The sequence below is a fragment of the Mangifera indica genome, chromosome 14 (genome assembly GCF_011075055.1).
Source record: "Mangifera indica cultivar Alphonso chromosome 14, CATAS_Mindica_2.1, whole genome shotgun sequence".
Classification (NCBI taxonomy): Eukaryota; Viridiplantae; Streptophyta; class Magnoliopsida; order Sapindales; family Anacardiaceae; genus Mangifera; species Mangifera indica.
In genome coordinates, this window is record NC_058150.1 from 8,250,956 (window position 1) to 8,262,894 (window position 11,939).

General features: G+C 33.7%; 2 protein-coding genes across 3 annotated transcripts; both read left to right on the plus strand.

Annotated features, from left to right (window-relative positions):
* The first annotated feature begins 658 nt into the window (after positions 1-658).
* On the plus strand, positions 659-7,281 carry LOC123196318 (FRIGIDA-like protein 3). 2 transcript variants are annotated; one of them, XM_044610294.1, is made up of 5 exons: positions 781-965; positions 1,256-1,316; positions 4,380-5,433; positions 6,128-6,300; positions 6,650-7,281. In XM_044610294.1, the coding sequence occupies exons 3-5, from the start codon at positions 4,389-4,391 to the stop codon at positions 7,067-7,069; spliced, it is 1,638 nt and encodes a 545-aa protein (XP_044466229.1). In that variant the 5' UTR covers positions 781-965; positions 1,256-1,316; positions 4,380-4,388; the 3' UTR covers positions 7,070-7,281. The 2 variants fall into 2 exon arrangements, with proteins under 2 accessions (XP_044466228.1, XP_044466229.1); XM_044610293.1 differs by lacking the exon at positions 1,256-1,316 and having other exon boundaries at positions 659-965.
* A 1,472-nt stretch (positions 7,282-8,753) lies between these two features.
* Positions 8,754-11,510, plus strand: LOC123195710 (rhodanese-like domain-containing protein 4A, chloroplastic). The gene is made up of 4 exons (XM_044609518.1): positions 8,754-9,477; positions 9,608-9,710; positions 10,578-10,712; positions 11,165-11,510. The coding sequence occupies exons 1-4, from the start codon at positions 8,837-8,839 to the stop codon at positions 11,210-11,212; spliced, it is 927 nt and encodes a 308-aa protein (XP_044465453.1). The 5' UTR covers positions 8,754-8,836; the 3' UTR covers positions 11,213-11,510.
* Positions 11,511-11,939: the final 429 nt, after the last annotated feature.

Consider the following 11,939-nt stretch of genomic DNA (forward strand, 5'->3'; position numbering starts at 1 on the left):
TAAAATATAATTTTAAAAAAAATTATAAAAATATTCACAATTAAAATTAAAATTAAAAATAAAATCCTTAACTTCAAAGACAAAATTGAGAAAAAAATTCTCATTTTAAATTTTATTATATAATTCTATCATCTTTTATTGTTTTTTAAGTAATTTTTTATTTATATATTCAAATGTTTTTTTAATTTTATCTATTATTCTTAAAAATAATAAAATGACAATCATACCTTTAAATATTAATTTTCAATAACTGAAGTTAGGGGCAAACAAAAAGAACTGTGAAAGCATATAGTGTAAAACTATTCAATATGAATTTTTTGAAAAATTATTCATATTTTTCTAAATGGTATGAATTTTTATTCTAAACTTATTCAAATCGAACCATATTGTTTCTATTTTTTAATTTTTGTTTATGATTTTATTTAAAGCACCGTTAAATTTACAAATTTCTTAAAGTTGATTAAATTGAATTATATCATTTTTTTAATAAAAAATTTTATTTGTATTAGATTATATCAAATTTCAAATCTCGTAATTGATCATTATTAAATTAGGTAAATTAAAAGTCTTATTTTAATATGTTGTTTAAGATTTGACCTTGAACTCTTTATTTTGAAAATCCACTTTCCACCACCTAACCATTGGGTAACTACACTGGCAGCGTAGGGATTATAATGACTTGTTCAGATTTTATTGGACTAAACAGACTTTCTTCAAACCTGAGGGATGATAATTTAACTCTGAAAAAGCAGTGGAAAAGAGGGTGGGGAGGTGGCTGCAGTGACTGGGAGTCGCGTGATTCGGCAGTGACAATATATAAAAATCTCCTTGTCTCCCTTCACAAAACTTTACTCTCTCTTAGGGATTCAGATTTCAGGCTTAGTCTTTGCAGCCACAGAAAACAAAATGGATTGATAATTTCTATTTCCGCTGATATTTTTACTATCGCCACTTCTTCTCCGTCGGTAAACTTTATCTCTGTGATTTCAATTTTCTGCCTGTTTAAAGATCTCTTTATTAATTTTTAAAATTCTTCTATGCTTGTTTTCTTCAGATCGGGTGTGTTTGTTTCCTTGGAAACATCATTTTCATTTTCCTAGAATTTTGTGGCTTCTTACTCTTAGTGCTGACGTGTGCTTCTTTGGTTGTTAATTTGGGAAATGTGTTGATTAGCATTTCTTTTTGGTGTGTTTTGTTTCTATTTCTGCTTTTATGATGATATAATTTTTGTGGTTTTGTGGCTTTGTTTGGTTAGGGTTTCTGTGTTGTTTCTTGAATTTAGCGATCTCTTGGTCTTTGAACGTGTTGAGTCGCAGGTAAGGTGAATTCCTTTTTATATTTTGATTTTATTTGGGTGGATATTTTGCCAGCTGATTGTTTGCTAAACATTGTGCTGTTTTCATATGGTTATGTTTACTGTATTTAATAAATGATTGGGTGTTCATGGGTTTTGATGTTTTTGGGGTTTTAGAATTTCCTTTTTTGTCTTGATTGCACTTTTGATTTTATTTAATATCTTTATTCTATTGTGTTTGAAACCCTACACGAGGCTAGATATTATATTTGGATAGAAGTACATGAAATTTGTTCTGGAGAGGTAGGTCTTGATTTGTAGTGTTCTTTCTGAGTGGGTGGTGTTTTGTTGTAATTGGAGTTGGAGCATTTTTAGAGGTGTTTACATGCATTTACAAAGGATGGGATTACATGGAGTTGTTGTTGAAAGATATTGAAAAGTTGTGGATTATTCATATCATATTTAGGACAATGTCTGATCTTGTGGTTGCTCTTATGGATGGCTTTTAATTGCTCTTATGGGTGGCTTTTAAAAAATTTTTATTGTGTCTTGAATTACTTTGGCTGATATTTGAAGTAGTATCTTTGTTTGAATATTTGAGTAGTAATGTTTCTATTGGAGTAGCTTTTCCAAATGTGTGTTGTAATGCTACGTATAGTGAAGATGAAAATGGCTGTTGCACATGGATTTGTTTGCTATACTTTCTTCTGTAATATTTGCGAGGTTGGGAAATGGATAAGCAGGAGAAAAATTGACTTATTTTTGTGACACTATTATGCCTCTTTTCTTTGGATGACTAGTGCAAATGTTGGATATATATACTCTATGATTCTATAGATATTTAATGGTATAGTCAATTTGTTCTCTGAGGTGTAAAAGTGTGAAATTTTTTCTATAAGTATAAAGAAGTGTTGGGTATGCGATTAAGATGCCTTGTTGGCTAATTTGGGATATCTTGATCCTTATATGTTTGGATATATTTACTAGCAAGTATACTAGATTGTATCAGGTAATAAAGTGGACATAAGACCATATATTGATCCCACAGATACTAATCGATCTTAGCATTGGAACCATGTAATCACCTATATTAACTTGAACCTATAAAAAAAGGCGAATTGAATCTATCAACTACAAAATCAAATTAAATGAACTAAACTAATTGAGATCACTCTGTTTCAAATGTAAAAAGATGGGTTTGAATCACTAAGGCGCATGTATTAACTTAAATATGTAGTGCAAATTATGAATCTCATGTAATAAAGTGAATAACTTTGAATTTGTAATGGTAAGATTTTCTAATGCATTTATTATCCTATCTAAACACTATTACGAGTCTATTCTATTTAACAATCCCGCTATCTCTATAAGATTGTATTAAATTAGAACACTTTAGATTTGTGAAGTTCCCAACTTACAATGAGACTTGTGGCTCATCTTATTGTTAAAAGTCACACAAAGAAATCAAATTCTATCTCTAGTCGATTTTATTTTATGGTTCATGATAAAAAGTGATGTTAAATCTAATCTATCTCTTTTTGGTCTCAAATTAAACATCAAATTATGTAAGTGATGACCAAACATTCACACAAGCATTAAAATCATTATCATACAACTAACAAAATTTAAATCATCCAATCAAATTGAAATACAACACACCTTAGTCAAGAAACTAACTATCTATTGAATAAAACATCAAATCCATCATAAACACAAGAAATAATGAAAACTAAGAACAAAAAGAAGTAAATGAAGCTTCTCCAATTGAGTCGAAGGCATGAATCCGGTAGATTTAGTCTCCTTTGATCTTCCCAATCTCTTAATCTTTGAAATTGAGCCAAAATTTGAGAGAAAAATTTGTAAACCACAGATTTTACAGCCACACTAAAAAATGCATGAACTGATTAATTTATAGGCATGATGGAATGAACACTCGAAACAAACATAAGTAACGACCATTCTGCTTTGAATCTGCTTGGTTGTTCTAGAAGCTGTTTTGGTAAGTCAGTGAAGTCTAGAACGCTCTTTCCATTCATATGAATACTCATTTTGGGAGCTTCAAGCTCATTCCTCTCTAGAACAGTCCTGTTTTGCCTTGCATTGGTCTTCATGCATGGAACGACCATTCCTTACTAGGAACACCCGTTTCTTCTGAACATTTCTTCCTCAGCCAACTTTTTCCATGTTGATCCAGTCCAAGAACCAAAACTCTCATTTTCCACTTCAATCTTACCCGTTTTCCTACAAAAGTGCATATAACCAAAATTAGGGTAGCATTGAGGTTGTGATGGACCAAAATCCAATAAACCTAAGCAATTGGGAATATAAAATATAATATAAACATGAGCTTATCAATCTGTCTTTTCCGGTATGCAGAATGTTTTTGTTCTAGTTACTGCCTTGGAGTTTTAGGAAGTTATGATGGTTGCAAGTGAGTCACTAATGGGCCTGGATATTTTTCAAGGCTGAGATGCATTGGATAATGCTCATCTATATGTCTGTCTTGATTGTTAGGTCTATAAAGTGTGCTGACAAAAAGGTTATCTTACATACAATGATCTTGTATTGTTGTGAGTTGTTCTTTTTGATAAACATTTTCTGATGATTTCATCTGATGCAATCTGAGAGGTTGCTCATAAGTTGTTGATAATGTAATTATGTTCTACTGTAGTCTTTTGATATTGCATCTTAATATTATAATAGGAACGTTTGCAAGTTCTTAGGTACATCAGTTTGACCTAGACTTTGGCTTGGTGGACACGTAGTTGGAAATGGCACTCTTTGTTAAATAATGATGAAATTGGGGATCTGATGCCTTCATCATATCTGAAATTATTGATATCTGTAATGTTTTATTTTTATGTATTTGTTATTGTGGCACATGAAGCTTCGGGAGTAAAAATTTTCCCATTTAGTTGTTACTTTTAATTATTGTCATTTTGTCTGTTGATTTCAATTTTTCTAATATTAAAGGTTTTATTTGGTGCTCTTATCATTTATTCTTTTGGCAATGATATATTTTTATTTTTGTGTATTTATATGATGCTCATTATGTATTTTAAAATTTTCCATGTTTTCCTTTTAGATTTCTGCAATGGAAGACAGCCATTCAGTTGCTATGCTCATGGACTCTACAACCTCTAAGATACAACAACTTCAGAAAGCATTTGCTGAACTGGAAAGTCACCGGGCCATAACCCTTAATTTGAAATGGAAAGAACTTGAAGAACATTTCCATGGGCTTGAGAAGTCCTTAAAAAGACGCTTTCATGAGCTGGAAGACCAGGAAAAGGAATTTGAAACTAAAACTAGGAAAGCTCGAGAAATGTTGCAGAAGCGGGAAGCTGCAGTTGTGGCCAAGGAGCATACTTCTTTGGAGAAGCTCCAAAAGAAGAGAGATGCTGCTGTCTTTGCTATCACTACTGCTCTGGAGAAGCAGAGGAAACTATCATCTACAGAGCCTGTTGTTAGTAATGGTGAAATCAGGGCAGCAACTGCAGAAGACAAATTACTGGATTCTGTGTCTATTGAAAGTAACTTGGAAAGTATCAAAACCTCTTCTGAGAGTGAAAACATGGAGCTGAAGGCTTATCCACAGTTATTCAAATTGTGTGTAGAGATGGACTCAGAAGGCTTGCACAAATTTGTGTCAGACAACCGTAAAAACCTTGCTGCCTTGAAGGAAGAAATTCCACTTGCATTAAAGGCAGCAGCAGATCCAGCCCGCTTGGTGTTGGACTCTTTGGAAGGTTTTTATCATGTGGAAGTGCCAAATGGGGATGGAAAGAAAGATTCAAGCTTGTTGGGTCTCCGCAGAACCTGCATTTTGTTGATGGAATGCCTTAGCATTTTGCTAGCAAATCTGGATATGGTTTCTCTTTCAGCTGTAATCTCAGAAAATGTGAAGGAGCAGGCAAAGGCAATCGCTGAAGAGTGGAAACCAAAGTTGGATGTTCTTGATGTTGATGCCAGCAATGGAAACTCCTTGGAGGCTCATGCATTCCTGCAACTTCTGGCCACTTTTGGTATTGCCTCCGATTTTAATGAGGAAGAATTATCAAGGCTCATACCAATGGTCTCTCGTCGCCGCCAGACAGCTGATTTATGTCGCACTCTTGGGTTATCAGAAAAGATGCCAGGTTTGTTCTTTGGCCTGTATGAAGTTCGAAGACGTGAATGAAATCTCAATGCAAGCCATTTTTGCTGACAACTTACCAACCATCAGACATATAGTTTTACCTAAACATTGTGTGATTCATAATATTCTGAACAAACCAAAATACTATGGCATTTGTCCGGGGTTTTGAATGGATGGTAGTTGGTAATCAATTAGCATGAAGCTGAATTTGAACTCGGGCCTTTGTTGTTGACAACAAGAAGGTTATACATATTATGCATACTGTCATCTTCATAGAGTCCCCAAATAATATTAACGCTGGACTTAATATTCCGTCTTTGCTGAAATTATATTTTATTTTATTTTTTATAATTTTCCTGTTAAGGTAACTGCCACTTGTGATTCTTTTGTTTTGATTAATATCATCATCCAGGCTCGGTGTTACTCATCTGTTGAAAAACTCTTTTTTTGGTAAGAATAAAAGACCAGTTGAACATCTTGTATCTCGAATTTTGCTTGTGCATCTTATGGAGTAAGTTAACAAAGAAATATTCTTTGTTGAAGTATATATGCTACTGAGATTCTTAACCCTGACTAACCGATTCAACACATGATATGATGGTTGATAAAATTGAATACTTACGATTACATCTGCCATTTTTTTTATCTTCACTGCTCTCCATTGATTTTCTTTGTTGGTTTGATTATTTATACAGGCGTTATTGAAGTTCTGGTTAATAGTGGAAGGCAAATTGATGCGGTTAACCTGGCTTTTGCATTTGAGCTTACTGAGCAGTTCTCACCTGTGCCTTTACTAAAATCCTACTTGAAGGAGGCTAGAAAGGCTTCTTCACCAGGCAAAGTTGGAAATGTCTCTCCCACTGTGGAGGTGTGTTTCTTCTTAAATAATGTATATATAAATGCAATGATGTTTCTCCATACCTGCTTTTATAGTTCAAGTGCATTTGGGTCTCACTCATGCACCAAATCTATATGGATTGTAATGTGACAACTTATAAATGTACATCGAGTTATTAACATCAATCTCAGATGAGGCTGCAGATCAATACTAACAATTACTCATAAATTTACAAGGTGCTAAGTTGATTTGGGTACTTTAATTACAATCATCTGGATTTATGACATTAGCATAGGGGCAGATGCTGTTACTTGTATAACATTTGTGTTACATTTGTAGATATGCTTGTAGACATTTGACCTTTTTTCTTGTGCTTCAGACTGAGGTCAGTGAACGAGAGCTAACTGCTCTTAAAGCTGTGATCAAATGCATTGAAGAGCATAACCTTGAGGAGCATTACCCTGTGGACCCACTTCAGAAACGTGTTGTCCAGCTAGAGAAGGCAAAGGCAGATAAGAAAAGGGAAACTGAAGCTGCAAAGCCTCAACCAAAGAGACCCCGTGCCAACGGTGCAGGATATGGGCCTCGAGTAACTAACGTTGCTGCTGACAAGTCATTCTATCCAACTAGAGTCGCAGATAGGTATCCACAGTATGTGTATGAGAGACCATATGTTTACACTGGACCTGCTGACAACCATGGCCCTTCTCTTCTGGGTTCTGCTACTTACAGCTTCTCTCCCAGTCACGGAAACTACTTTGGAAATGGCTACCAGTACCAGACCTCTTATCTTCACTAATTTGGTAAAGGTGGCAGAAAGCAAAAAGGTGACTATGATCCTCTTTTAACTGTTAGCCTTTAACCAGTGAGTTCCCTGAACCCTTGCAGTGTATGAATGAGTTTAGTATTTGATTTTAAAAAAAAAAAAAAAACCCACTATGTTAATTTAGTCTACTGTTGTACTAGAAGATACTTTGATCCTCTAATATATGCACTTTGTTTCTGTATGTATATTTTATTGTCTTGTTTTCAATAGTTGAGTTTGATTTGATATGGAAAGGTTGAGAAAAATCCTCTGATCTTGAGAGCTGGAGTTGAAGATTCAGGTATAAGTATTGGGAAGATGAGCATATGAATGTTTGTAAAGCATCTAATGGCCATCTTTTATATCATCAAATAAAGTGATAGCATGTTGAATAGGAACATACCTAGAAAATTTCCCTAACATTGTCAAAGGCAATCAAGGGATAATTTGGCTCAGCTTTAATGGTTGTTTTACACCCTCTTTTGTCTGAATAACTTAAAAGTAACATTTTCCAACATTTTGTTGCCTATGTTAATAAATATTGATAAATTAAAAACATAAAAACAAGAAAAGATGAAGATGATACCATTTCTTATTATCACTAATTGATGTATATAATTTAAATTTTTGTGCAGGATAAATAATAGTAGCAATGATTAAAACATAAGAAGATTCGAATGAGTTTGTCTCAGATGTGAGAGCATAAATTAAGATAAGTGAGATAATAGATAAGATAAGATTTTTTTTGTTTACGATCTAGTTTATCGTTTGAAGAGTCTAGTCTTCTTTCAAGGAGGTGTGTCTTGAAACCCACCCGGGTGTGAGTTTATGATTCTAAACTTAGGTTGGAGGATGCTAGTGTGAATTTGTTACAACATCCTTCTAAATGATCATAGGAAGAGCATCCAACCAATTTTTGCTGGCAAGAGTAGCCATATAAGGGCTGCTCCAGGAGATAGGTTAGGCAATCTTGGTAGTCCTTGTCGATCTCCCTCCAATTGGGCTTTCGAGGATGGAAAGTTAGTCTCGAGCATTGACCCCACTGTAGAGATGATGCAATGCAAGAGTGCATCCCTCAGGATAAGGGAAGAAAGTAAATTATGATTCGCCTGTGACTTCATATTTGTACACATATCTTAGATAAATTGTCGTTTCTTTTCAATAAGAAACGACTAATACTATTGTGTAAATAAGCTTTTTTTTTTAATCATATAACAACTTATTTTATATTTTTTATTAAAAAATATAATTTTTTAAATTTATTAATTAACAAGTTTAAAATTCTAAGTTACAGTAAGGAGTTAAATCAAATCGATTCAAACTTAATTCTATTAAAACTCATTAAACTCGAACCCTTTTACCAAAGTCAAACTAAATTGAGCTTACACAAGCTTAATATCAAATTTATGTTAGTTTGAATCCAATCATAATTATAACAATTAGAGTTTAAAAAAATTCGGATAAGTTAACTATGGGTGCTTAAGGATTTATATAGAAATAAGTAAATAAAGTTTGAGTAAAAATAAATATATGATATCAAAATTTTTATGTGATTTAATTTGATAATTAAAATATCTACCTGTATGGTGTTAAATTCTTTAAAAAAAAAAAATCAAATGGTTTTTATTTAAAAAAAAATCTATACCTTAGCATACCGGATGAGTCAGTCCTGCTGCTAGGTATGATTGTTGCGCTTGTCCAGGTCCAACAATTTTTTCTTCTTATCCTCTCCCTCACCCTCTCACTCCATGCTAAGTTGCTATGGAGTCTCTTTCCATGCTCCTCTCATCCTCTCCACCTCTTCAAAACCACCCTAAAACCCTCAAATCAACCTCCTTTAAATCCACTTACATTCTCCCCAACTCTCTCTCTCTTTTTTCTTCGTCTTCAACCCATTCTTCAACTACCCAATTTAACCATCTTTGTCTTGTTAAAACTTTCACCAGAACCCATCTCTCTTTCACCATTTTTGACCTCTTTACGTCTCTCCCCTCCCTTGCAGCTGACACTGTTGTCTCTTCAACTGAGCCGGTGTCAGGCAAAATAAACTTGGAGGCAATCTTAGTCTCCATTGATGACTTTTTCAACAGATACCCTTTTTTTGTTGCTACCTGTACATTCATTTGGCTTGTTGTTATACCCTTAACCCAACAGTACTTGAGCAAATATAAGTTCATCTCTGCCATTGATGCTTTTAAGAGACTCCGTGATGACCCTAATGCTCAGCTTTTGGATATCAGGAACACCAAGACTTTGGTGTCTCTGGGTTCTCCTAATTTGAAGTTTTTAAGCAAGACTGTGGTTCAGGTTCAATTCACTGAAGGAGATGAAGATGGGTTTGTTAAGAATGTGTTGGATAATTTTGCTGACCCTGCAAATACTGTTCTCTGTATTTTGGACAAGTAAGTTTTTTAGTAGCAGAAACTTATATTTGTTGCTTGGATTTAAGAAGAAATATGCAAATTGGAGATTGAATTGATGGTTTATGATTGGAATTTGTTTCGTTAGTAATAATGTTTTTGTGTAAGGTAGTTTTGATGGTAATTCCTTAACTGCGGCGGAGTTATTGTTCAAGAATGGGTTCAAAGAGGCTTATGCAATCAAGGGCGGGGTTAGAGGCAAAAAAGGGTGGTTGGTATGCTACTGCTTTCACTAGTACTGAAATCTTCCATTACTTAATTGTTAGATGCTTTGGCCTTCGATTCTGTGCGCTGAAATGCTTTGTGATATGCATTTGATACAATTTTGCAGATGTTCAATTGTATGATGTTCTTGATCCATTATATGTTAGGCCTCCTGAAGGATGTCACTTAGGCCAGATGGTTCGCATTTACTGGTTGCTTGGCTTGATTAACTTTTGCATTTGCTGTACATTTGCGATTTATCCACTTTTGTTGTTTATCATTTACTGTAAACCTTACACAATCTCTCACCCTAGAGTCAAGATATAATTTAAACCATAGAAGAAACTGGTAAAATGAAATGATTCTGAGATGAATTTGACTTTAGAAGTAATTACTAAATACTAGCAGGCAAAGTATGTAACTTAGACTGACATATTAATACTTACGGCTAACTGAGAGTTTATCATGGATAGATCTTCAGCTGATTACATACCATATAAAATAGGCTTTGCTTTGTTGATGGAGGCAATTGAGTCAGCCTTCTTTCCCACTACCCAAATTCTCTACCTTCTGCTTTTATATACTTCTATATGTGCAACAACTTTAATTAATTTTTAAGGTCAATGTATTATATATATGTTCATCCAGAGTCTGTGTTTGTTAATAATTAGTAGTAGAAGCTTTATTCATTAGATGATGCAATCTGAGTAGGGCATCTTACAACCATGTTATGGCAACATTTTTATTGTTGCTATAGAAAAATGGTGTAGCACCAAGTACTTGTATCTTTGATTTGATATCCTTTTGTTCTTTCCATGGTTCACTCTGGTAGTTGACCCTGCTCTGATTATGTTTCATGGTTTTTTTTTTTTTTTCAGGAAATACAGGATACTCTACTGCCACCTTCTGTACACATCATTCCCAAGAAGAAGAAAAAGAAGGCTAAAGTTTCACAAAAACTTGGGATAAATGGAATTAACCAACAAACTGGAGATAAAGAAGACTTCTCATCTGTAAGTGTCCCTATTTTAGAAATTCAAATGCAGAACCATGCACAATTAAACAACTTTAAAGCCATAACAATTAGCTCAAGATCTTTCTCTCCCTGCCTGAATGTATGATCATTCTTTCTTGCCTCTAATGTGCATTAGTAAATATGAGATGTGATAATATTCTAAATTTAACGTTTTCTGGGGCTTGTGGATTTTACATATAGACTGGAGTTCTGTTCTGGCTCTTATTTGTGATCTCAAACTCATATTGAAGGATTTTTGTGCATGAATCAAATTGGTCAATGAATATGAATTGCTTTAGGAGCATCATACAACTGAGAACTTCTTCCATACAGTTGATGTTGAACTGCAGGAATTACTCTTATGAAACATGCATAGTGCCATAATCAAGGCACAAAAGCTGTACCAACAAATAAGTTTAGTACTAACTTCATTTCTGTGCTTTTGTAAAGTACCCTGATCCACAACCACCATCCTCTTCAACGCCATCAAAGCCATGAAACTGATGTTTCAGGATCTTGCTGAAACTCAATTATCTTTTGAGAGGCATCTTCAATTAATCATAGAAGCTGGTAAGCCATGAAAGTGCTGCTACAAGGATCTTGCTGAAACTCAACCATCATTGAGATGCATCTTCAGTTAATTATACAAGCTGGTTACCAATTTTGTCGAAGTACTAGTGTTGTATTAGTGCTGTATTATGCTGATAATATTCGTAGTTAATTCTCAACTTTGTAGAAAATGTGAAGAGCTATAAAACTAATTTATAAATTATAATGTAGAAAGTAATTACATTAATTATCTTGGTATATAAATTCATCCACAATTTTTTCTAAATCCAAACTTAATTTAGTTATTGCAACATTGACTTTGATAACCAATTTACTTAACTTTAATTAAATTAAATTTCTATGTAAGTGATTATTATATTACATGGGATATATGCAAATATGATGTATAAATGTATCATCGGCTATATTTGTTCTGTAAGTAATTTTTTATTGCTGCTCACAACTTCATTGAGAAGTGGAAATATATTCAACCTCACTTATCCTTGACTGTCCTGGTTACAAGTAAAAATCAATCATGGATTTGTTTTACATGAGGTTCAATTTAATTGATTATTTGGTCACCCCTTTTACATAGCTGTTACTCTCGTATTATATTACTACTTTTGGATTCTTGTTTCCATTGGGGTATGTTGATCATATTTTCTTTTTCTAATTT

Bases quoted from the DNA above. Each gene is read 5' to 3' on its own strand.
- LOC123196318 (XM_044610293.1), top strand. From the start codon at position 675: ATGACTTGTTCAGATTTTATTGGACTAAACAGACTTTCTTCAAACCTG. The intron at 966-4,379 runs GTAAACTTTATC...TTTTCCTTTTAG, and splicing joins TCGCCACTTCTTCTCCGTCG to ATTTCTGCAATGGAAGACAG. The intron at 6,301-6,649 runs GTGTGTTTCTTC...CTTGTGCTTCAG, and splicing joins ATGTCTCTCCCACTGTGGAG to ACTGAGGTCAGTGAACGAGA.
- LOC123195710 (XM_044609518.1), top strand. From the start codon at position 8,837: ATGGAGTCTCTTTCCATGCTCCTCTCATCCTCTCCACCTCTTCAAAAC. The intron at 9,711-10,577 runs GTATGCTACTGC...TTTTTTTTTCAG, and splicing joins GAGGCAAAAAAGGGTGGTTG to GAAATACAGGATACTCTACT. The intron at 10,713-11,164 runs GTAAGTGTCCCT...GCTTTTGTAAAG, and splicing joins ATAAAGAAGACTTCTCATCT to TACCCTGATCCACAACCACC.